The sequence below is a fragment of the Peromyscus eremicus genome, chromosome 4 (genome assembly GCF_949786415.1).
Source record: "Peromyscus eremicus chromosome 4, PerEre_H2_v1, whole genome shotgun sequence".
Lineage (NCBI taxonomy): Eukaryota > Metazoa > Chordata > Mammalia > Rodentia > Cricetidae > Peromyscus > Peromyscus eremicus.
Window position 1 is genome coordinate 44,550,735 of NC_081419.1, and position 26,165 is coordinate 44,576,899.

The 26,165-nt window shown below is 39.9% G+C and overlaps 1 protein-coding gene across 5 annotated transcripts in view; it reads right to left on the reverse strand.

Annotated features, from left to right (window-relative positions):
• Window positions 1-5,681: 5,681 nt before the first annotated feature.
• The window catches only part of Ttc21b (tetratricopeptide repeat domain 21B), a 76,515-nt gene continuing 56,031 nt past the window's right edge, over window positions 5,682-26,165 (reverse strand). For 3 of the 5 annotated variants that reach the window (XM_059260589.1, XM_059260586.1, XM_059260588.1), the window contains 7 exons: window positions 25,981-26,131; window positions 25,620-25,781; window positions 22,442-22,637; window positions 17,432-17,656; window positions 14,405-14,525; window positions 7,600-7,667; window positions 5,682-6,201 (listed from right to left, as the gene is read on the reverse strand). In XM_059260589.1, the coding sequence (XP_059116572.1) occupies window positions 6,124-6,201; window positions 7,600-7,667; window positions 14,405-14,525; window positions 17,432-17,656; window positions 22,442-22,637; window positions 25,620-25,781; window positions 25,981-26,131 (1,001 nt within the window). In that variant the 3' untranslated portion in view covers window positions 5,682-6,123. Of the gene's footprint in view, window positions 6,202-7,599; window positions 7,668-14,404; window positions 14,526-17,369; window positions 17,657-22,441; window positions 22,638-25,619; window positions 25,782-25,980; window positions 26,132-26,165 lie in introns of those variants that run through there. The other 2 variants (XM_059260587.1, XR_009378796.1) reach the window with 2 other exon arrangements.

A 26,165-nucleotide genomic window follows, 5' to 3' on the forward strand; every position in this document is an offset into this window, starting at 1 on the left:
CACAAATTTAAAATGGACATAATATTCTTAATATGGTAAACTGCTGATCACCGACTGCTGTACATTGGCGGAGAAAGGGGTGATGTTAGGATACTATCTTTTATGATCATTGTGAGAAAATGGGATCAGACAAGACTAACAACACAGGGAGGGGGGTTTGGAAGAAGAGCAGGATGTCCATGTGATCCCAAAGTGTCAATTTATAGATTTATAGTTGCAAGGAGAAATGAAGCTATACATGGAGAACTCTGAGTAATCAAAGCTAATTCACCTGCCATGTGTGTTTGAGATGTGATTCTCTGAAGATAAAACACTCATGTTCTGTGATGGCCATGGATGCTTATGATCTCAAATGGAATTATCAGACAAACCCAAAATAAGAAGTATTATAGCACAAATGTTCAGGGGATGTGGTGGACTGTAGTTATCTAGACTATGCATGACATAAAAGACAGAGAAAGCATGAAATTTAAAGATTTATTTATTTTACGTATGAGTGCTCTATTTGCACTTAAGACTTTATGCCAGAAGAGGGCATCAGATCTCACTACAGATGTTTTTGAGCCACCATGGGGGTGTTGGGAATTGAACTCAGGACCTCTGGACGAACAGTCAGTGCTCTTAACCACCGAGCCATCTCTCCAGTCCCCAAGTTTGAAATTTAGACAAGGCTAAAAAGACAGAGCCTGACCAGAGAGTGGTTCTTAATCCAGGGAGTGGGGGAGGACCCTGTGGGTTCAATCGGCAGTAAGAGGTGAGATGGTATTGTATCCATTCTGAATTTCCTACTGTTGATAATGGCAGGAAGTTGACTACATAGGCAACTACCTTCTTAGGAAAGAAATAATTCAGGGTAGAGGTATGTGTACCTCGCATACTACTCAACCCGTTCTCAGGATGCTCCAACAGAACAAGCCATGTTTGTTTATATATGGTTTGTGTAAATGTACATACAATTTGTGTTTACGCAGAGAGATAAAATATTTGCGATACTTTAACAAGTATCTGGGTAAATATCTGTTGTGGTGCTGGGTGCCTCTGCTGTCTTCTCATCCATACAACTCTCTGTAAATCTGAAGTTCTTTACAAATGAAATGTTGATTAAAAAATTCGTATCTGTTTGTGGAAAAAGTAATTTATACTGGAATGCAAATGGATGCTAAACATTTTAAGAAACATACAAAGGGCTGGAGTTATGGCTTAGTGAGTGAGTACTTCCTAATGAAGCCTGAGGACCTGAGTTCCATCCCCCAGAAGCCACATAAATAATCTGGGCCATGATGACACCACTCTTATAAGCCAGTCCTGGAGAAGACAAGACAGGTGAATTTCTGGGGCTGGTCAGCCAGCTTAGCACGCTTGGCCAGTTCCAGGACAATGAGACACTCTGCTTAAAACAAGCAAATGTCAAAACATAGGAAGTGTGGATGGTTCCTAGGCATGAAAGCCAATGTTTTTCTCTGGCCCTATATGCCTGAATATACATACAGACATGCACATGTACACACATCCAACACCCATGTGCATGCACATATACAACACACACACACACACACACACACACACACACACGACAGAGAAATGCACAAATAGCCAACACATCCAACAAGATTTATGTTTTGACTACAGGGAAATGACACCAGGATACAGGCCCATGTCCTATCTCTTGTGTGGCATGTGTTCACTCATTTTAATTTTGCATGTGCGTGTGTGTGTGTGTGTGTGTGTGTGTGTGTGTGTGTGTAGACTTTCTTCTACTCTGTGATTCTTGTGTCAAAATATCTTCTGCACTTTGTCATTTCAGTCTTGGTGAGAAACTAATAGAAATTTTCAATAAACACGGTTACCAGGCAAGGGTTTTCATTTATCGAATCTGTTGATTTCAGTGACCTCACTTTAACTGCCTGGGAAGAACACTTCTGCAGGTCAGTATTTTGGCAAACCACTTTTCCTGAGAGCAGGTAAGCTTAGTGAGCTTTTCAATGAGAGCTGAATCTGAGTGGGCTGCTACTCACTGCACCAGAGCACCTGTCCTGCTGCAAGTGTTGTCTCAGGCTCTTGCGTCACTTCCGGCATTAAAAATACAACTAGGCTGCCTTGGGCGGAAACGGAAGTAGTAATTACCTTCTTTAAATATCCTTGTTTTCTTAAAACCAGTTTAAGATTGTCAAAAGAATTTGTTTGAAGGAAGATAAAAATAACACACACCATCTGAAAGCAGGCTGGTTTAAGGACTGCCTTCTCGTCTCAGGTTAGCCCCTCGGAAGGAGGCATTCAGAACCCCACTACTCAGCTTTCCTCACGTATGGGTTCAGATTGCATTCATGGGCACTGTGCCAGATTCACTGATGACCACTCTAAGGCAGATTGTAAAGTGAAGCATTCTTCTCAAAAAACATCTGGTTCTGGAGGAAAAGTATTAGGAGTTAAGTGACACATTTTTGCTCACAACTATGATTTATCAAGTCACATAGTGCCACACTCTCCCTGCTCCTAGCTCAAATCTGGCAGGCAGACTTCCAGCAGCCACAACCAGGAACATGGAGGTAAGAGGGAAAATCTTCGAGTCCAAGCCAAACAGAGGCCAAGACTCCAGTTTATGCCGGACAAGGGGCTGCCCTTTGGTCAAAGACTATTTTACTCATTATAAAACAGCAAAGCCCATTAGCTAACAGTTCCTCTGGCCACCTTGGTGTGCACCATCTCCTTTTGAACGCTTGTTTCTTCATTTTCTTTACAAAAACTGTCCAAATCTCAGACTCGTTCTTCTAAAGTTCCTGCCCCCCACTGTTTTCCTACTTACATTTCAACATCTTTATTTCCTGTACCTTCAGTATCGACTGGCTTTTCCCCATAAATATCTCAATATACCAAATACTTCTATTTTAAAAAGTAATCAGGCAAATCAAAACTTCTCCTACCTCCCTTTCTTTCCTCTGTCTCCTATTTAAATATTAGATATCTAAATATCTATCTATTCTGTCTCCTGATCCTTGCTTCCATTCTCAGGGTGTCACTAATCGCCAAGTAAGGTTTGCCCAAACTTGAAAAGGGGTCTCCTCCTCCTCACTCAAGGAGCCAGTGACATGTGAGATTATTTACGCCTCCTCCTCAGGATGCATCATATAGCACGATGTCGTGGCCTTGAATGACTTTAATTATTTCCTCCTCCAATTCATTAAATGTGGCAGGGTCATCACTAAAACTCCATTACTACCGCAAAGACCCAAGGTGAGAGAACTGACTTGCTCATGGGTCTTTCTGGATTCCCAAAGATGTGCTCTGTGCCCCTTTGGGCGAGAAATTCTTTGTGTGATCCTTCAAGGGCTCCCCTGTTCTGTCACTCCGCTGTTACTGCACCCAGTGCCATTTTCTGGAAGTCTCCTTTCTATCCTCTCACTCTGGATCTCTGGCAATCAAAGGAAATGAGAATATATTTTGTAGGAACAATTAGAAAAACTTGACTTAAGAACTGAATGTCACCTTTTTTTTTCCTAATCATATTTGCCAAGAAAATAGCTTTGAACAGTGAAAAGGAAATTTGCAAAGGTTGTCCTCTGAAAATTACATTTAAAATGTCCTATTTTTAGTGTAAATATATATATATATATATTATATATATTTAGTTTTGTGTGTATGTGGTGACCATTATATATGAGTCTGGTTTTATTTATTTTTTTGGCAAATGGGTATATAACTTCAACAATTATACTTTTCCAGCTTTTACAATTTTGACAATTAAATATCTTTGGAAAACATTTACTGAGTGTTTGAGTGTATTTAATAATCTACATAGCAATCTACCATTACATAAACGTGAATACATTTGACCAATTTTTTTTTTTTTTTTAATGGAGGACAATTTCAGTTCATTGACACCAAAAGAAAAAAAAAAAAAAAGAGCAATGCTGCCTCCCTCCCACCCCCATCCTTGAGTATCCCAATGGTGCCTCTCTAAACAGGACAGTTGGTCAGGGGACAGACTCTCACTTCTGCTGCCTTATCTACCGGCCATGCACAGGCACAGCACTTGCCTTGCCATGCATTATTTACCCAGAGCTCAATCAGCCCCAACGGTGCCACGTGAGTCTGTCTGAAATCACTCATCTTCTTTGGTCCCAAAGTAGTGTGTTTCGTGTTTCGTCTCAGATTCTTGATTCTTACCTACGTGAACCCTAGTCCAAAGTTCAACCTCAATTCCTCCACCATTTGTGCAGGAAGGCCCTCCCAGGCTTGCTCCGGGTTGATTTTGGGGGAAGAAAGCTATTCCTCCAGGGTACTCCCACTTATCACACTAGACTTGTTAAAAGTCAAAGCACAATAAACTTCCCAACATTTCCTTTTTCCTGAGGGCATGTATTGAGATCCAGGCTCCATGGAGCTTCTTCTACCTGTTGGAAATTGGACTCTTCTTCATCCTGAAGGCAGGCACAAACTTCTACTCAATGTACCACAGTTGTTTAAGTTGCAGTTTGGAATGGTAATTGCCTAGTCTGAGCTCCAAATTTCACATCCCTGTGATTTAGAGATGTCACAGAAAGTCAACTCTTAGTGAAGAAAAAAAAAAATCTAGGGCAGTCAATGCTGAAGAGTTTAGCTAGGGCGCCAGGAGCCTGAATGGTGGGGTGGTTGCATTAAACTGAGCCTGGATATGGCAATGGCTTTTCTAAAGTGATAACAACAATAATGAAAGGAGTGGGCCACCCAAGGGACTGCAAACCCCAACTCCCGCCCTCAGAGGCACTTCCTCCAGCAGGGCTGTACTCCTAAAGGGTTCCTAATGTTCACAAGCAGCACTAGCAACCGGGGAAAAGGTGGACAAATACATGAGTCTGGGGTGGGGATATTTCTCATTCAAGTCACCACATGCACACACTCAGTCTTTGTTAAGGAAAGAATAGGCAGAGTTTGGAAGTGGAGGGGGCCAGAATAGCCAATTAGGAGTCTCAGTACTGGGGAAGAATAATTCTCTCTCAGCAGTTGTTATCAGAGTTTTATGAAATGCTATAATTGCAATTTTGGTGAAGAATAATTAAAATTTCATAGCACATAATTGGTAGTAAAGGGACACTAAAGTCATGGAGATGTGATCCTCAAAGTAATCTAATTTAAAGACAAACACATTATTAAAATATTTTATTACAAGTGAAAATAAAACCAAGGACTATTATATTTCTAAAGAATTTAAAAAGATGTAGATGAGACACTGAGAAGAACACTAAGGCCCGAGCTGGTTAAGATTAGGGTGTTTGGGGTAAAAAGCTGAGGCTGCCTATGGAAGAGAGCTATCGCCCGGGCAGCTGCCCTCCCGGTCTGTGCTCGCTCTGTGAGTCTCTAAGGACCGAAAGTAGTTTTCAGCTTTCCTCACCAGGCCAGTGTCTGGGATATATGAGGGACATTAGACTCACTTCTGTGGCTTCTGCTTAAAAACTGCTGTAAGGGCTTACCCTTTTAGACAGGTTTCAGAAGATCGTCATCTAAGATTACACGAGCTTCGAGAGTAGGAAGTACGAACAGAACAAAGGAGGCAAACCCCACTTTTATAGTGTCCCAGGAAAGGGTTTTCTAAGAAATGCCATTCCTTCAATATTCTTACGTCACACTGCAGAGTACCCGGTGAGATTGCCTTTATTTTTACAAAACAACATATCTTTAGAGTTCTGAGAAAAACGTCAACCGGATATTCACAAAATCTTTATTAAAATATCCATTTAAAATACTTATTCTTTTTTCATAAATTATATGAGATCATATCACAAACTATAATAAAAAATTTAACAGGTAACTGGAGACTTTAAATAGGATTGTTGAAAATCTATACTCTTTAGAAAAGATATATCACGTAGACTTTAACAAAAATATTCTCTGTAGACATGAACTAGCCTTTATCACAGAACTACCTCATTTGCGCCTAATGGAAGAGAGCAAGGCCAGCTCTCACCAGCCTCTCCACCAGCAAACACCACAGACACAGTGTTTGTCCATGGACAGCAGCATCCTCTGCTGGAGAAGAGGAGACATGCTTCTGTGACACTGTCAGCTGAAGCTGTGGGTACTGCAAAGGCTGTTGGACCCTGCCATCTCCTGCTCAACAGTTTAAAGAAATAACAAACACAATCATTTTCAAGGTCTTAATGATGCACGGGCCTTATCAAGAATATCCTTTCTGATTTTGGGGTAAGCTGGATGTGCTTCAAGAACCTGGGGAAAGAAAGTCAAAATAACTTGTAATGAATTGTTGAGAATGAGGGAACTTTGACTCTTACTATAAATGGGCATTTCGGCCAAGAGTCCACCGTATTAACACTGTAACTGTAACAGTTTGCAAAGGTAATCATAGCTGTAAAGTGGTGACTTACAGATGAGCAAATAAGAGCATCAGAACATGGAACCACATATGGAAACATCCCATACACACTTCCTAAACAGATGATTTAGAGGGCAACTTATAATACTTCTGTAACTTAGCTACTTGTGATGTCTAATAATCCCTGGGAGAGTGATATTAGCAGGGAGCATACATCAGATTTTCCTGGACTGATTTTGGAACATTCAGATTCCCAGGAATACTATGTCTAAGAGTGAGGAGCTATTCATTTAAAAAGATAGAACTCCACAAGTGATTCTAATGCACAGCCTGGCTTTAGTGTCCACTTTTACCCTTAGTGAGATTCTAAAGCATGGCCTTACTGTGGTGTCCACAGATACCTTAGTGAGAAACACTGCCTTATAGGAGTCGGCAGTCTACAGCATCCCCTAGCCAGATGTTTACTACTACAATGATGGACCATAACTATCTGATGTAAGGGACATAAGAAAACTGTAAGGACTTTACTCTGAACTGCCGCCTTGCATGGAGGACCACTGGGACACGGCAGGTACAAAGGAGCTGTGGAAATTCTAAACCTGGGAAGAGCTTAAATATGTTATTTTAATTGTGGGATTTTAATGGAATGAAATGCAGAAGTATTTTCTAAACTAAGGAATATTTTTATATGTAATTTATAAATCAAAATTCTCTAATAAATAGATTAGAATAAATTCACAAAAAGTTCCGCTTAAAATAATGACCTGGGAAACCAATACTATTTTCAAATGTGTGCCTGGTACCTGCAGAGGCCAGAAAAGGATGGTGGAGCCCCTGGAACTGGAGTTAGAGATGGTTGAGAGCAGCACATAATGCTGGCAACCAAGCTCTGGTCCTCTGCATGAGCAGCAAGTGTTCATAACTGCTCAGTCATCTCTGCAGGCCTTCAAATCCTTCCAAACTGGGTTTTGTTTAACATGTTTTCCCTGCTAGCCTATGTCTTTAAATTGACACAAACACTTTACTATTGGACCTCCAATTATAAACACATCCTTCTTTTAAATAAATTTATTTTCTAAATTTTGAACTGAACACTGATAATTTCTCCACAATTTAATTAATAAACTAGCTACAGGACTGCATCTTCTCTTTCTTTCTATTCAATGGCATTTTGAGAGTAAAAGAAAATTGTCCATCTGTTCTTTGAGTTATGAGCCTTAGCCTTGAAGAGCTGAGCCACCTCTCCAGCCTCCCCCTGTACTATTTAAAGAAATTGTAATTTAAGCATTTACCTGGTGACATATGTCAATTGCATCCACATATCGTTTTGCTTTTAAGTAATTAAATGCCAATTTGTATCCTGTTAAGACAAAAAAAAAGTGATACAGTGGTATGTGTTTTTTTCTTCCTCTGTTGTTGACTTATTAGGGAAGCCCTAAGGGAGGCTATTGGCCAAACTAGCACAGAGAAAAGTGACATGCTATTATAAAGCACAGTGAAATTAAGAAGAGCAAGCAGAAAAGAACAAAGTTGGAAAAAAAAACTGCAGTGAACACCTGTTGGGAGAGACATTCCACAGTGTGGTTTCTTTAACTTACTAAAAAGGTCTCATTGACTTCAGGTTACAGTAAAAACTCATCACAAGGCAGTAAAACACAACATACCCACTGATTTATACAGTATAGGTTCACTTACTACTTATTAGGGAAACTGATTCCTGTAGTCAACTTTCTATTAGGAGAGGAAGTACCTTATTTAAGCAATTGCATGAGTAAATAAATAATTTTAAACAGAGATAAATTCCATGAGAGAAAGATCCAAGTCAAGACCCAATCCAAGAAAGCCATAGCAGGAACCTAAACCACAGGAAGAGGATGTTGGGGTGTTTGAAATGAAAGGATAAGGCCTAAGCTGACCTAGCCTGGGAATCAAAAACACTTTCTCTTCAGGTTGGGGTGGAGGTGGGATGACTGCATATCTTAAGATCAGTGGTAAGACACATAGGAAACCAAACCACTTCAGGGTCCTTGCTTAGAAGAAAGTAAATCAGAGAGCAGCACAGGTGGTAGATTAGTCATCAGATGTCTAATTAATGAACAGCAAGTCTTGTCACAATCATGCATACAGAAATGCCACTCTTCTAGTGTTGTCAATCGGAAGTTTTAAGACACTCACAATGATTATTGCTCTCCTACAAGACTATTCCAAGAACAAGAAAACTAAGATTACAATCTTTCCACTTCCTCTTTCACAATGATCCCCAAGTCTTGGGAGGAGAGGGTGCAGCACAGATGCCCCATTTGGAGCTGAGCATTCCCATGCTCTTATTATCTGCACCTTGGTCATTTGTGAGTTTGTGTGTTAATCACCATCTACTGCAAGTAGAAACTTATCTGATGAGAGTTCAGAGGTGCATTAATCTATGGGGAGAGCAATAAGTCATTCATTAGGAGTCAGTTTAATACTCTGTCCATTTAGCAAAATAATTCTAATAGGTTGTCCTTTAGGGCCTATGACATGTTAACCACAGATTCTTGGCCCAACCATGGTGCCAAGTATGGGTTTCATCTTATGGAACAGGAATTAAATCCAATTAGAAAATGGTGGTTACTCCCATGACATTGTGCCACTATTACATCAATAGATATGTCTTGCTGGAAAGTCATTATTTTACCTCACAGGCTTCACATCTGGGTAAAAATAGCATCTTGCTATTCTTTTTGGCTCCTATTTTTAAAAATGAGAAAGAAAGCAGTATTGCCAAGGGGTGTTCCAACTTTATTGAGGTATAAATTGCATGCAATAAGACTCACCCATTTTAAGGAGACAATTCAATGGCTTTTGAGAAAAGGTATAAAAAAGCCACCACAATCAAACTAAAGAATAATCTTATTACCGACATGTGGACCAATGGAATCGAATTGAAGACCCTGACATTAATCCACACACCTATGAACATACAATTTTTGACAAAGAAGCCAAAAGTGTACAATGGAAAAAAAGAAAGCATCTTCAACAAATGGTGCTGGCATAACTGGATATCAACGTATAGAAGGCTGCAAATAGATCCATATCTATCACCGTGCACAAAACTTAAGTCCAAGTGGATCAAAGACCTCAACATAAATCCAGCTACTCTGAACCTGCTAGCAGAGAAAGTAGGAAGTAGTCTTGAACACATTGGCATAGGAGATCACTTCCTAAATATAACACCAGTAGCACAGACACTGAGAGCACAATCAATCAATGGGACCTCTTGAAACTGAGAAGCTTTTGTAGAGCAAAGGATACAGTCAACAAGGCAAAGCGACAGCCTACAGAATGGGAAAAGGTCTTTACCAATCCCACATTTGACAGAGGACTGATATCCAGAATATATAAGGAACTCAAGAAATTAGACATTAAAATGCCCAACAGTCCAATTAAGAAATGGGCTATAGAACTAAACAGAGAATTCTCAACAGAGGAAACTCAAATGGCTGAAAGACATTTAAGGAATTGCTCAACATCCCTAATTATCAGGGAAATGCAAATCAAAACAACTCTGAGATACCACCTTACGCCTGTCAGAATGGCTAAGATCAAAAACACTGAAGACACCTTATGCTGGAGAGGATGTGGAGCTAGGGGAACTCTCTTCCACTGCTGGTGGGAATGCAAGCTTGTACAACCACTTTGGAAATCAATATGGTGCTTTCTTAGAAAATTGGGAATCAATCTCCCCTAAGATCCAGCTATACCACTCTTGGGCATATACCCAAGGAATGCTCAATCATACGACAAGAGTACTTGCTCGGCTATGTTCATATCAGCATTGTTTGTAATAGCCAAAACCTGGAAACAACCTAGATGCCCTTCAACTGAAGAATGGATAAATAAAATGTGGTACATATACACAATGGAATACTACTCAGCAGAGAAAAACAATGACATCAATATCCTGTAATATTTAGGTGTCTATGAGACCTCATTGGCTAGTAACTCCAAAAGAAAAAAACCTAGGTGACAAATACAAGGAAACAAGTGTCCTCTGTATACAACAGAGCCACTGTACATATGAACTCACAGTGGTTATGATAGCATACAGAAACCCTATGGAAGCTCAAGCCGGACCAAATCGCAAGATGGTGGGAAAGGTGGACACAAATCCCAACATTAATGAGGAATCATTAGCAACTGATAGCTGCTAGGAGAGAGAGAGTCAGTTTTTGCTGTGGGATGCTCTGTATGGCAAATGTGTTGCTAATTAGTCAATAAATAAAACACTGATTGGCCATTGGCTAGGCAGGAAGTGTAGGCGGGACAAGGAGGAGAATAAAGCTGGGAAGTGGAAGGCTGAGTCAGAGAGACACTGCCAGGCGCCACCATGACAAACAGCATGTGAAGATGCTGGTAAGCCACGAGCCATGTGGCAAGGTATAGATTTATGGAAATGGATTAATTTAAGCTGTAAGAACAGTTAGCAAGAAGCCTGCCACGGCCATACAGTTTGTAACCAATATAAGTCTCTGTGTTTACTTGGTCGGGTCTGAGCAGCTGTGGGACTGGCAGGTGAGAGAGATTTGTCCTGACTGTGGGCCAGGCAGGAAAACTCTAGCTACAAATTTTCTTTAAGAGTGTTGCCATTGGTAGGTTGACACACTTCAGTGGAAGGCTACACATTATGAATATGTGGGCAGCACAAATTAGACTTGATAGGTGAGAGAGAGAGAGAGAGAGAGAGAGAGAGAGAGAGAGAGAGAGAGAGAGAGAGAGAGAGAGAGAGAGAGAGAGAGAGAGAGAACACAAAGAAGTTTGGTGGCTAGGGAAAGGAGGTAGACCTGGGAGAAGTTGGAGCAGGGGTGAATATAGTCAAAAATTACTGCTCAAAGAACTAATGAAAACTTAAAGAAGAGAAAGCTAAAAATAGGATAGCTATTTAACATTTGGCTACTTCATGAAATATAATTAATATAAAATAATGGATAATTATCGACATTTAATTTTACATCTTACAAACAGAAATGGGAAAATGAAAACTTTGCTCATGAGCTCTAATGACTGAACTGTGTTGTTGCTTCATATCTGTTGCTGTGATAAAATACCATGACTAAAGCAACTTAAGAGAAGAAAGGGTTTATGTGGCTTACAGTTCAGTTATAGTCCATCAGTTCAAGGAAAGCAAGGTAGAACTCACAGCTGGTCATATGCTGGTCATATCACATCCATACCCAAGAACACAGAGAGAAAACAAATGCATCTTTGCTTACTTGCTCTCTGCTTCTTTTCCTCTTATTCCTCTCAGGGCACCCTGTCCAGAGATTAGTCTTGCCCACATGGGCTGGGTTTTCCCATATAAAACTTTTAAGTGTGGAAGTGTAGGCTTCTGGTTTGCTGACTATAGTGGTTTAAAAGAAAATGGTCCCCTAAAGGGAGTGGCACTATTAGGAGGTATGGCTTTGTTGGAGTAGTGTGTTCTTGTTGGAGGAAGTGTGTCACTGTGAGGGCTTTGATGTCTCAAATATACTCAAGCTACGCCCAGTGAGACATTTCACTTCCTGCTGCCTGCAAGATGTAGAATGCTCAGGTCCTTCTCCAGCACCATGTCTGCCTGCACGCTGCCATGTCCTGCCATGATGATACTGGACTAAACTTCTGAAACTGGAAGCCACCCAATTAAATGTTTTCCTTTATAAGAGTTGTTGTGGTCATGCTGTCTCTTCACAGCAACAGAACACTGACTAGATGGATGTTGACTAACTTTGGACTCATAGGCACATTGCCTGAGTTTTTAGTTTTTCAGTTTACTTAACTGTTAGGGAAACAATTCTTAACCTCTCATAGCAGTAAAATCATATATTTTTTTATGTCTATAGGTGATGTGCACCACTTGTATGTCTGGTTCCAATGGAGGCCAGAGAGGAAGTCAGATCCCCTGGAACATGTGAGGCATCATGTGGGTGCTGGGGATAAAGCCTGGAACCTCTGGAAGTGCAGCCAGTGTTCCTAACTGCTGAGACATCTCTCTCGTCCTTCTTAGCACAACCTTAATGATTAAATAGTAATCTTATTATGAAATGTTTTTAAAAACTTTGGAGTACCACAGAAATAATAGCAATTTTCCCGGAAAACAAACTCTATATGACTAAAATCCTAACTTCAATGTTAGAAGTCAATAAGGTTATCTTGAACAAAAACAAAATGAGAAAGGAAATAAAGGGCTAGGAAGCACAAGGAATATGTGCAGTACAGGCACACTACATCTCTCAAAAGTGTACACACTCAATTATAGGGCAAGCAGGAGAAAGAGAGTGAACCAGCAGTCCAGCGCAGGTGTGAGTGGATCCTCCCCTCACTGGATCTCCGTTCTTAGTGTTCTTCTAGTTTAAAATGGTACTTCATTTTCAATGTGTTCTTGTGCACATTTATACAAGGTATCCAACTATCTATACTCCATGTGGGTTCTAAATACATGACTGGCATGTCCATTTTAGTGCCATTTGCAGTGACAGCACCTGGTTCTGAATTTGATGGAAACAGTATGTAACTTCAAGGGTTTTTTGACAAGTGAAAGGGAAATGCACTGTTAATTTGGCCAGTCAGATTGGAGTAGTGGATATAGTGACAATCTCAAAGGAGAAACTCAGTAATTGAAAGTGTCAGAGGACTGCCCATGGATGGAACACTGGGAGGGGCACCAAGGTCATGTATAAACTACAATAATGTAAGGAAAAAGCTGGGGAGTTGGAGTCTCTGTGTTTTCTGAAGCTTTCCAAGGAACAGAGTATATAAATAAATTGGAAACATCTTACTCTGGAGGAATAAATTATCAAAATTATTTATATTTTATGGGTATTAAAGTAATTTCCACATTACAAGGTGACTCTATCTCCTATGATGTATAATACCAGGGGATGAAAATTTCTAAACAATCATTAGTTCCTGCACTTTATCCAATCCAGTAATTTAACAGATCCTAAAGAAACACAAGTCAGGGCCAAGTTAAACAGATGGCATTGAGTGTAAGGAGGATTGTCTGACTGCAAGTCAAACATTGTAACACAGCTGTTAAAGACTGGTGCCATCTTAGGCTAAGTTAATAACTTGAAGTCACCTAATCTAATGCAAATATCAATGCCCTTATACTTAGAATGAGCCAAACCATATGTAGAAACACATTCACATGCAGTAACACAGATCAGAAGGCACATAGCAAATAAAATAAATTTTCATGCTTTGTGGCCATAGAAACTCTTTCTCCCTTTCTCTCTCTCTCTCTCTCTCTCTCTCTCTCTCTCTCTCTCTCTCTCTCTCTCTCTCCCTCCCTCCCTCTCTCTCAACTATAAAAATCCCACCAATGTTTTAGGGGAGAGTAGGTAAAGTCTACTTAGGGGTTTCGAGGTTTCGAGGGACCATGTCAAACACGGAAAAGATGACAATCTTCTCAGGAAGAATAGAAAGTACCTAAGGGTCACCTCAGGAGGAAGTTCCCATGGAAGGGTCATCCTCTGTGAGAGGGAAGGGAGCCAGATTGCATCACAGGACAGATCTGCACTGCTTCAGTGAATCAGATTCAGCTCAGTGGAAGGACCCCCATTGCCAGTGAGGTTAGCCATTGAGTGCACTACTGATATCACCCGACTGCTCAGACACTATGGACTAACATTCTTCAAGCAAGAGTCTACAGACACAACTAATGATATTCTAGATGCTCAGAGATATGTAGCCCTTTATAAACACCCCCACACTGTACTTGAATGTTAAAAGGCTTTAGAAGATCAACAGTAAAAAGATGTAATGTAATGTGTATAATTTATTTGACAATGGGACACTTTTTGTCCACCACATTACCATCTTCCAAATAGTAGAGTGAAGAGAGAGAGAGAAAAAAAAGGCACGATTAGTCTAGATGAAAGTGACCGAAGACAAGCTGGAACTTCAGGAAATTATACTTAACTATTTATAGGTAATAACTCCTCATGAAAATAAAACATTGACAATAGAATTTGGTTTTATATATATATATATATATATTGTCCTAAAAATGAATTTCAAAGAAGATTTACAAATGATATACCATTTCTTGTGAACACCCTGGGCCCAGTTTGCTGAACTCACCCACTGCTGGATTTGTCTGGTTACTATGTTTCCATGCCATCTCGTAGTTGAAGGCCGCATCTGTATATGCTTGCTCTTTCTCCATAATGTATCCCATATATTCATAAGCTTTGCAACAAGACTGAGGGGAAAATGGAAGACATGAACAGATTAATCTCAATACAAATAAAATTTTATGGGATGTATATGCACACCAGTCATAATAACCCATCTAAATGGTGTATAAAGGGATGGTTTTGAAACTTGAATACATCACCAAAGTATGTACAGGACACAGTGAATAACTGATATGAAGACCCAGTGCAGACCTTTCAGAAGCAGAATTTCTTTTTATAGAAATACATATAATGGTATGCGGATTTTACTCATATACAAGCACCCAGTTTATTGTGAATAATTTAAACACATATATGGACTTAATATGGGTATATAACTTTCCTTCAAAAGTTAACTACTAACTCAGCTCCTTCTCCACACTGACACTTCCATATAACCAAGAAAAACATCCTCAGATACTATATAATTTCAACCATATAAATGCTAGGATGCTTCTCTAAAAGATAAAGACCTCCTTAAATACCACCCAAACTCACGGCACACAGAATGTACTAACTTCTAAATCACCCATATATTCAGACACTAGTCATATTTCAAATTGTTGAAACATAATTTAAGTTTTAAAAAGTTTGTTAGATGGAGAATCCAAACCATGTCCCAGATTGTGAGTGGTTTGAAATAGCTCATCTGTTTTGATCTAGAGAATTCTCTTCTGTCTCTTTTATCTTAACCAAAAGTAGCATAAAGAATATTTACAGTAGCATTTATCTCCATACAGGTTTAGTTGACTGCATCTTTGTAGCATTTCTATAATATAGTCCGATATCACTAATAATTCCTGCCTTTTACAGTGGTTCTCAACCTTCCTAATGCTGCAACCCTTTAATACAGTTCCTCATGCTGTGGTGACCCCCAACTATAAAATTATTTCATTGCTACTTCATAACTGTAATTTTGCTACTGATATCAATCATAATGTAAATATCTGATATGCAGCATATCTGATATGTGGCCCTCAAAGGGGTCATAACCCACAGGTTGAGAACTGCTGTTTTAGAGGCTCAGTCTGAATATTTCCTTTTTATGCTAACAGAATTTGCTATAACATTTCCCCCTATTCTAAGACATTTCATCATATTTTCACTAAAACCATTTCCCGTTAAAACACAGATCAAATATGAACCTGGGAAAGCCCCCCTTACCACTCAGATGTCCTAGAGCTCAGCAGACAGTCTTAATGTTTCAGTATTACCTTTTTTCATTTCACTTGATTGAAAATATAGTACATTGTTGTATTTATCTTAATTACTGTGTGTTCTGTCTCATCCCAGCACCATCTCTGTCACGGACATTTTCTTCTTCCAATGACAAAGCACAGGATGTTTGATTTTCCCCCTTTTTGTAATAGTCTGTCCATTCATAAACTCATCAATGTTGAAAAAACAGTGATACTTATTGCTTAGTTATTTCTTGGGAAAAAAAATCTCTACATCAAGATGCCTTACCGAAGACTGACTACTTAACAGCGCAGTTTATACAGAAACCCCAGGACATGTGCTGAATTATTCTTCCCTATCGTCTGACAGAAGAAGCCAGTCTATTCGCATACTGCAGTGTTGACTGATTCTATTTCTCCTCTTGTCTTTTTAAGCAGTCATGGGTTTAACATATTGGATGTGTTTTAATCTATTGCAGTTCTCGTTCCCTTGGGTACTTGGTGTCCCAACGCTGGCTGCTGGCCTGTCTTCAGTGTGGCTCCCGAGCGCCTGGCATGACTCTCACTGTCTTTGATAGCTTTCCTGCCATCTGCAATGGCAAGATGCTCTAGTGCTGTCTTATGCTTTCTTGGTCCAAATATCAGTGATTTTCATTTTAAAATTATATAACTCAAGGTTCCTAAGCTTTGATTCCTGAGCCTCATGCTTTGAAATAGACATGCTAAACCAACAGGGCTGAATGTTCCGAAGGACCAATCAAGTTTAATCACACAAGGTGTTGCTGTCTGGTCAGTGTTGACAACAGATGGGATCTATCTGTGTCAAAGACTTAATTTCTAGTCAATGTTGCTTAATCTCAGTCCAGGCATATAGTATTCAACTACACAGTAGTTTAGACTTTTAAAGATGAACAAGTATTTTGTTTTCAAGGTCAATTTAAGTGAAATTTGATGAAACTAGTCATTTAAGGCAGTCTACCCATTGATAAAGGACTGGTACATTGTAGGCTTTTAATTCCTAAGAAATTATCTTAATACTACTAGGTAATTATAAGTTCTCTTTAAAAAGCAAATGAGCCATCTTATAGTCTAATTTGCTTATAGAGAATAAAAAACAGATTTACTGTGATTAACACTTTTAGCTAATTGGTGTGAGTCTGTGAATATAAACAGCCTCAACTTTCAAAGTCAAATACAATTATTTCTCAGCAAGTACTAATTCATATCTGAACTTTAAAAAATGTTCATAATAAGACATCTTCTTTATGTCTGTACAACAAAATGCAAGCAAAAAGGGCTTACAGTGTACAGACGTGAAGATCTTCCATTTTATACCTAAAGAACTTGCATTAAATTGAATTGGAAGCCTCTCTCCAGATTATGCATAGTGGGTTCTAATAATGTGGAAATGACATGCAGCTGCAGTAAGTTCATCAAAAACACTTCTTAAAGGGAGGGACAGATGGCCACAATTAATACTCTGCAATTTTCATTAGTTCTGGGATGAGATGGGTAATCATGGCAAATGCTTGACATTCCAAAAGTACTTCTTGTAAGTAGGGCATTACCAGCTGAAACTTGAAGCTGCATAAATCTATCTTCCCATTACCTTATCATAATGTTCATTTCCTGATTACAGTAAGAATAAAGATTTAAGGTTCAAGGCACACTGGGGAAACATCAGAAACTGACCCATTGCTCTACTACAGGACATCTACGCAACACAGTTAACTGGTTGGTTCTCAGTCACCTACACGGTTATGGCACAGGCAGCGTTTTAGTAATTCTTCTGCCATGTCATATTTTGCTGACTGAATATAAATATCAGCAAGCAGCAGCCAGCTCTTCTCCAGGTCCTCGGCTTCAATAGGATTCCAAGTCATTTTTGCAATCCGCTTCAGCTGGTTTCTGGCTTTTGGCGTCTGCTTCAAGATCATATAAGCTGTTGCCATTCCCAAGAGAGCTGGGATATGATCCTTCTGTAAGAAAACTGAACTTTAGACCACAAGATGCACTGCATGGGAAGCAGCAAACACCAGCTAAGAAGTCACCTGTGCCTCTGTCTGGCTGTGTGCAGGGAAAGTGACCATCACTGTTTAACACGGCGGGGAATCCCAAGCAATCCCCTATGAGGAATTAGTGAACATGTGGCCCAAATGAACCAACAAACTATGCAGATGCTGAAGCCCAGTCCCAGCAGCAAGTGCAGCTTCATGTCTAATGGGACTGATTGGCGGATGTGGTTTTGTACAGAAATAGAAAGAATGAAATCTGACTTCACTGTAATGATCCCGAGAGTTAAAGTTTTGCCTCCTTGGTTCTTTTTACCTCCAAATGGTGGATCTTTCTGCTATTTCGCCTCTTTTATTAACAAAAATAACAATAAAACCCTTTTCCCAGTAAACTCTAGCCAATGAAATGCCATAAATAAGGTGTGCCCTAAATCATTTGCCCAGTCCATGGAATACTCATGGTTTGAAGTAGACTTCTAGATGTAGAGCCTGCAGTCTCTAGATAGCGTCTGAAAAGCACAATGTTCATTTAGATAGAGTTAAAGTCCCAAAATGTCAGTTTTCTGTAAAGCCGAGAGGCTAATAGGAACTGGCATACAACAGGGGCCCATAGAATCTACCCAGAAAATGGACATAAGCAACAGGGTGCAAATCCCTGACTGAGCTCAGCAGAAGGATTATGATACTTTCAGGAGGAGGGCCCAGTTTAAAGTTAGGAGAGCTGAGATGTGATATGAAATTGCAATGTTGTGGCTGTATCAAAGGCTGTCTGTAAGACTGCATTTGGGCAACTAATAGCAAATATCCAAAAAGGATCATGAAATGATCATCTGTTTATGCCCAAGGTTGATCTTGGTTGAAGTCAGAAGAGAGAAGGGGAATGTATTAGGGCCTGATGGAAACAGGAGGGATACAGTACTTTCTTGGCTCTAATTTTCTTTTCTTTCTTATTATTTTTGTTTATTTGTCTTTGTTTTTTCAGACAAAGTCTCTCTCCATAGCCCTGGCTGTCCTGAAACTCACTATGTAGACCAGGCTGGCCTCCAACTCACAGAGATCCACCTGCCTCTGCCTCCCTAGAGTTGGGATTAAAGGTGTGTGCCAACACACCCAACCTCTAATTTTATTTTTAAAATGTAGTTGTTTTTGAAGAGACTGTTATAAATTATGAAACCTTACCCTACTCATCTTAGATGGACAGAGGATGGCAGATAATGGTGGCCTATCATGTATTTGTCAACTGGTCCTAAACAACCTAAGAAGAGTCCTGCATCCATTCACATGAACAAAAATGTCCATGCAGTACAGATTTAAAAGAAGTCTTTCATTTTATAGCCTTCAGTCTGATTAGAATGGATCAGCTCTTCACTGCTTCATCATTGCTATGTGAAGTGTGTGTGTGTGTGTGTGTGTGTGTGTGTGTGTGTGTGTGTGTGTGTGTACATGTCCCGATGCCAGGTATCTTTCTCAGTCACTTTCCAAATCTCATTTTCTGAGTCAGGGTCACAAACTGAACATGGGGCTCAATGATTTGGCTATGGCTGTCTAGTCAGTAACTCCAGGGATCTGCCTGCCTCAGACTCCCAAGCACCAGGAGTACAGGGGCACTTCTACTTCTGACTCTTTATGTGGGTATTAGGGAATCTGAGCCCGTGCTTGATTGGCAAACACTTTACCAATAGAGCCATGCCCCCAATCTCCATAAACTAGACTTTCTGAAACAGAAAACCGAGTTCGAATCTCAGCACTAGACCTGAATCAGGCCTTCTTATGACTGTAGCTGTGGACCTAGCACTTCCCTGGTCCAACTTATGAAGCACAATTCCTTTACTCTCAGCCACCACATAGGACAAAACTCAGCTGTGGCCTATAGAGTGCCAACATAATCTCTACACATGGTTCAGGTGGGCCCATGAAAGCACGTGGGAGAGTGCAGCATGGGCTAGTGCACCAGGCTCCTCTTCCTCCATGACTTCCTGTCACATTCCTTTGAGACACAGTGTTTTGATTAGACGCCATGTTTCTCGCCTTTGTTTATATTTTCCCTTCACTCAGAAGACACTTTCCCCACCTCTACCTATAAAAATGCAAACTGCCTTAGATCTTGAATCACAGCTCTTTCTGGAACCACAGCTTCTTACAAGAGTCTCCCGACTCTCCTTAACCCACGACCTATGTACTTTCATTGGCAACTACGGAGGAGAAGAGAAAGCATTTTCTTTGATTCAGATAACCATTATATCCAGTACACTGAGCTCATTTTTTTTTTCTGAACATTATGAGAAATTTGAAAACAAGAAGGATACGTTATTTATTCTTATGATTTCCACTATGCCAAATACTTACTGGCTGCTTAATGAATATTCATTGTACTGAATATATTGTCTATGAGTTAAATGAAAAAATGCAACACAAACACCGTGTTGCTGAATTTTAGTTCACCCATCATCATCTCTTGGCTGATCTAGTTAGCAAACAGATTTGCAGGCAGTACCTGGGTAGCATAGACAAGCATGCTAAAAACCACACAATCTCATCTCCACAGAAAACCTTGCTTAGTCTCACTACGAAAGAGCTGCAATGCCATCCGGCTTTTCTTTCTTTTAAACTTTACAGTAGGGATGATGGATTTACTCAATATAAACTCATTACGGTGTGATAGGATACCACCTCACAGCAGTTGGTGGCTGTGACACCCAACTGCAAATTGTACCTTTAAAAAGTCTTTTAGATTTGCATGAACATTCCATTTTCCATTTTTCAGTAGCTGACATCCATCTGTTACAGAATGCCAATGCGGGGAAGCCTGTTCTTTTCTTGTCTTTTAAAAAACACATCACAGAAACAACATATTGATTGAATCTATATTTCTTTATAAAAAGTATGCAAGATGACACAGTGAATATACTGCTGACCTTGAAGTCAGACTGCTCATCTTTAAAATGGGAACAATAATCATAACAGCCTCTCAAGAGTCATGTTCTGAAAATTAGGCTGTACTTTAGGTCTTATAAAGTCTACACAATATATGAGTGTTATACCTTCCAAAACTATGATCTGAGCTATAATACAGAAGCCAACTAAAAAACCCTTGTTACTTACTTTGCCTTCACTGATGCCCTTATGTTAACAAAGGATGGCTCTCCTTTATTGAGTGAGACATTTAACATCACATTATAGGAGTTTTTTGGACTATTTTCATTTTTGTAATTTATTTTTTCATGAGAAAATCTACACAAATCAGCATGTTTCTAGAGCTGAAAACCTAACTTAGTTTATGTAATAGACTTAGATAATCATTCTAAAATAATCATGACCATCAGCACTTTATTTAAGGGAATGTTCACAAATGTCTTTTCCTGGGTTTTGAGCCAGGCCTGACATTAACAATATCACATTGTCACTCAAAGAAGGAAATTGAAGCAATCCTAAGAGGCATATGTGGTGGTCTGAATAAAAATGGCCGCCATAGGCTCATAGGGAAAGAAGTGTGTCACTTGGGGGTGGGCTTTGATGTTTCAGATGCTGAAGCCAGGCCTGGTGTCTCACTTTCTTCCTGCTACCTGCCAATCCAGATATAGAACTCTCAGCTACCTCTCCAGCACCATGTCTGCCTGCATGTTGCCATGTTTTCTGCCATGACCAAAATGAACTAAACCTCCAAAACTATAAGCCAGCCCCAACTAAATGTTTTCCTTATTAAAAGTTGCCATGGTCATGGTGTCCTTTCACGGCAATAGAAACTCTAACTAAGACAGCTTATCTGTCTTTGTTCCCTATTCCATCCCGCAGGGCATGGGGCAATACTTTTGAGAACATCATCTTAGAATTTGCAGAAGGGCTCTGCTCTGTGTGGTGCTGAGGCTGAGGTGAACTTGCTGTTTGATCTCGTGGTGGTTTAGAGTAAAAATGAAGTTGCCATCTAAAGCAAGTCTACACAAATCCATGACATTTTATTCTTCCTCGGAGTCCTAGAAAGTGGGCAATGGGGCCACAGTAAGAGGGTTTTGGTAGCCTGTTTACCACTGTGACCTCTAAGCCAAACCAAATAGAAAAACTTTTGATATCCTCTGAGAGGCACACAGCTGTGAGTTTTCAGTATAACCGTGAATTTTCAGTGGCAGAAGAGAAAAGAGATCAGTGATGGTGGTTAGAAGTAGGTATTCCTAACTGTGACTATCCCTTCCTTAGTAGTATTGTGCATGGGAAGAGAAAGGCCTAACCAAATACTCAGAGAGTGTCAGAGACTAGATTTGAGTGGAGCAGGAAAAGAAGAAGGAAATAACCACAATCAGAAATATGCCAGGAGGTCATTTCAGTGTTGCTAAAGAAAAATGGTTATTTGCATAACCGAATTACACCTTGTCAGTACTGATCCCATTTAGTACTTCAGCTGGAGAAATTCCAAGTACACCCAAGTGAGAAGGTGAACCAGCCAGGCAAGATTCATTTTCACTTAGTAACTTAGACTCAGCCAGAGCTACAGCATGAAAATCCTCCAGAACACAAATTCTTCTCTTTAGAATTATCCTTTGCTCTCATGAAGAATTTCCTTTCTGTGGAATTAATTCCATGTTTCCCCAGAGACTAACACAAAATAACGATGGTACACAATGTAAGATTATACAAAAGCACATATCTAAACCTTATTAAGTGTGCTATTAGGCCAGGTTCAGAAGATCATCAGCTACCCAAACAGCATGTTGTCTTACCACGCAAAGGTAGACAAAGCCGGGAAGGCAAGCCACTGACCTCAGAGGCTGCTATTTCAGTGAAGGTGTTCAGCGCCTGCTCCACGCTGGACTTCTGTTTGGTGGCCATCAGGCAGCAGTTCTCCAGAATGCGGAGCTGCAAGCGGCCCTGGATCGTCTGAGGCTTCAGTTCTTTCAGCAGCTTCTCCGCCGTCCTCACAGCTAACTGCACAGATTCCTGCTTCTCAGTCGAACTGCTGTGGACACAAAGAATAAATCACAAATGTCTGTTACTCATGACTTCAAATCGACTGATATTAGAATTCAGGGCACTGGCTCCTCTTTATCATTCATTTAAAGAATTCTTGGTGAAGACCATTCATTTCATTTTCTTCTAATACCAATAGATGAAGTATAAATGAATTTTAACCAAAATTAATATGCCCTTAGTGAAACACCATTAAACCCTGAATCACTCTAGAATGAAAATTAGACAATATCTATATAGGGTAAACATGTTAATTTTAGGTGATATATAATTGGAATAAACACAGAATCTTCCTAGGCTAGTATAGCTGAGGTCCTGGGGTCAGTCGCTAGCTCCACAAAAAAGAAAAGAAAAGTTCTAGGTAGAATCATAATATTGTCCAATGGCGTGTTCTACATGTAGTATATACTCAGAAGGAACAAGAGAGGAGAAAAGGTAGGAAAAGGGTCAAATGCCACATGATTTCATTCAGCACATGTTCCTTCAGCACACGTTCAATCAGTACATATTCCTTCAGTACATGCTCATTCAGTACATGCTGAATGTATCTATTTGGGGAAATGGAGACTCAGGAAGCAGAACACTTTCTCAAAGATCACAAATGGTATAATTTCCATCTGAGTCTAAGTCTATCAAACATATAAAATCTCTCTTTTCTTTACCTTGTTATCTATCAGACTCCTGGGAAGGAAATTTTACGTGATACAAGGTAGCAAATTTCAGGCACAGTAACAATTCAAATATTTGTTAGCAAATTCCCTACACACACACACACACACACACACACACACTCCTGCATCAGTAAAACCACTCACCTTTCCTTAACCTTAAAGTTTTAAAGAACTATTTCTTTTAATGTATGTGTGGTGTGCAGTGTGTGTGTGTGTGTGTGTGTGTGTGTGTCTGTGTCTGTGTTTGTGTCTGTGTGTCTGTGCATATAAGTACAGGCCAGAGGCAACAGATGCCCCATGGAGTTGGAGTTATAGGTAGTTGTGAGCCAAGCCACATGGGTGCTAAGAACCAAACTCAGGTCCTCTGGAAGGGCAATACATGCTCTGAACTGCTGGGTCATCTCTCCGGCACAGGCCCTAGTGATTTCAGTATTACTGAGAACACTTCCTGCTCTTGCTATCTTTTCTGCAGTTCCTAGCCTCGGGCTTCCACAGCTGTATGATTTGGTTTCCATTTTTGACCTTGAGACTGCTGGCCTTAGCACCCCAAATCTGTTTCCTGTGGCTTCAGATAACAACTTACAAAAGGGCCCTTCACACAGCTACCACCGTTGAGGTGTCCCTTAAATCTGTATGAGCACTAGCAACTCCTCTTCTGAGTTCTAGTTTGTATTTCAGCTGTTTAATTGAGGGTCTGCACTTGGGTACCCACAGGTCTAGAACAGTATATTTATTATCTTAACTTTCCTAAAACAAACAGGCCATTTCTCTACTTTTAAGTTTCACTGATCTCTCTAACCCAATCTTGAGATTTGTCCTTTCTTGCTCTAACACCCCTCCATTCCTCCATGCACCTTCCCCTGACAGCTACGCACTGCATGACTCTATGTCCTTCGGCAGCCCTGAACATCAGCTTCCTTTCAGGTCACCATCTCTAGTGTGGGCAATTGAACGGCCTCAGATATGGTCTTGCAGTCAAAATGGATTACATGCCAATGAAAGGCAGCCACGACCTGTTACACGCCCTTTATACCTTTAACCATCCCCACTCCTTCTGAGAGAGGAACAACAGACACAGCTTGAGGGGATGCCACCATGCTCCAGTAGCAATCCAGGGTGAACACTGCACTGCAGAGCTGTGGGGGTGGGCTAGCACTCAGCCTGAGCCTTGTTCTATCTTTTCTGGTCATTGCCTCAGATAAGGGATTCTGAGCTTGTTTCACAATGCTGCTGCAGGATATCAGTGAGATAATGCATAGAAAGAACAGAGCATAGGGTTGGCATAAAGCTACCATGTGTTACATAGGAAGTATGATCTGCTTTGTTTTGATTTTGCAGTGTGTGTATGGTGTGCATGTGTGTATGTGTACATGTTGCATGTTGTTCACGAGGAAGCCTGAGGTTGACATCAGGAATGCTCTTCAATCACTCTCTACTATATTTATTAAGGTAGGGTGTCTCAACAGAGCCCAGAGTTTGCCTATACAGCCAATCTAGTCAGCCAGCTTCCTCTGCAGATCCTCTGCCTCTGACTAGGGAGTGACTGAAATACAGGCCAGCCACCAAACCCACTGAGCATTTATGTGGGGTCTGGGGATTTGAACTCAGGTCCTCATACTTGTACAGCAAACACTTTAACACTGAGACATCTCCCCAATGCCAGTCAGTACTATTATTATGTAGACTATGTTTATTATGGTTGTCAATTTCTGTAATTTATTTTATTTTTGACAGAGTAATTAGGGGAATGCCTTTGTAATCCATCTATTATGATTTAGGAAATGGAAGGTATTTCATGCCTAATTGTTTTACTTTTTTATTGTTGTAATAAAACACCATGATCAGAGCAACTTATAAAATAAATTGTCTAATTTGACTAAATCAGAGTGTTGTTAAGAGTCCATGGTAGCACAGCAAAGGAAAGCTGAAAGCTCACACATTGATTCACAAACAGAAGCCAGAGAGAGCACTGGGAATCTCCCAAGTCTTTTGAGACCTCAAAGCCCACCCTCAATGACACACCTCCTCCAATAAGGCTACACCTCTTACTCCTTCCCAAAAAGTTCTACCCATTGGGGACTAAATATTGAAATACATGAGCCTATGGGAGGTACACTCATTCAAACTACACACTGAGTTGGAGAATTATTCTTTTAGTCAATACATGTATAATACACATATTCAATCTGCCTTTTCCTCAACATCATGCTCAAAGGTGATTTTCTTTGGCTTTTCTGCTCATTATCCCCAACAAATGCTTTAAAAACTGTACCAAAGGAAATGTGTCAATTGCTACTCACCCCAGGTCTCCATCAAGGTTTTCAAACACTTCACCTCCAATAGTTTCGTTATCCGGATTCAAGCAGATTTCTATCATATTATAAAGTGCATTTTGGCCCCAATCACTATCTTTTCGAGCTTTATTAAAATGTCGAAGGGCATCATTTGGTTCTCCAGTATACCTTATTGAATGATTGAAAAAACATTTCAATCACTGATTACAAATTTTATACTAGATCATAATATGCTTCATAAATAAATCTATTAAAACATTTTAAATTGCAGATTTATTTTTAAACATGAAGAAAAGCCTTTTCTATTTTCTGCACAATAAAGGGAGAAAAATCATTATAAAGTAGGATTTATCTGCCAATAATTTACCAAAAATGTAATCCTTTACAGTACTGAAATCCTGGCTCCAATTTTGTTCTGGAGTTATGTTTCTCAGCCATTGAAAAAAATCTCGGAACATCCTCAAGTTTCCCACATCTTCTCAGGAGATCAATCAAACGAGACAAAGTCATAAAATTATCTAGAAACAAGCAATACTTCAGATGTAGATAACA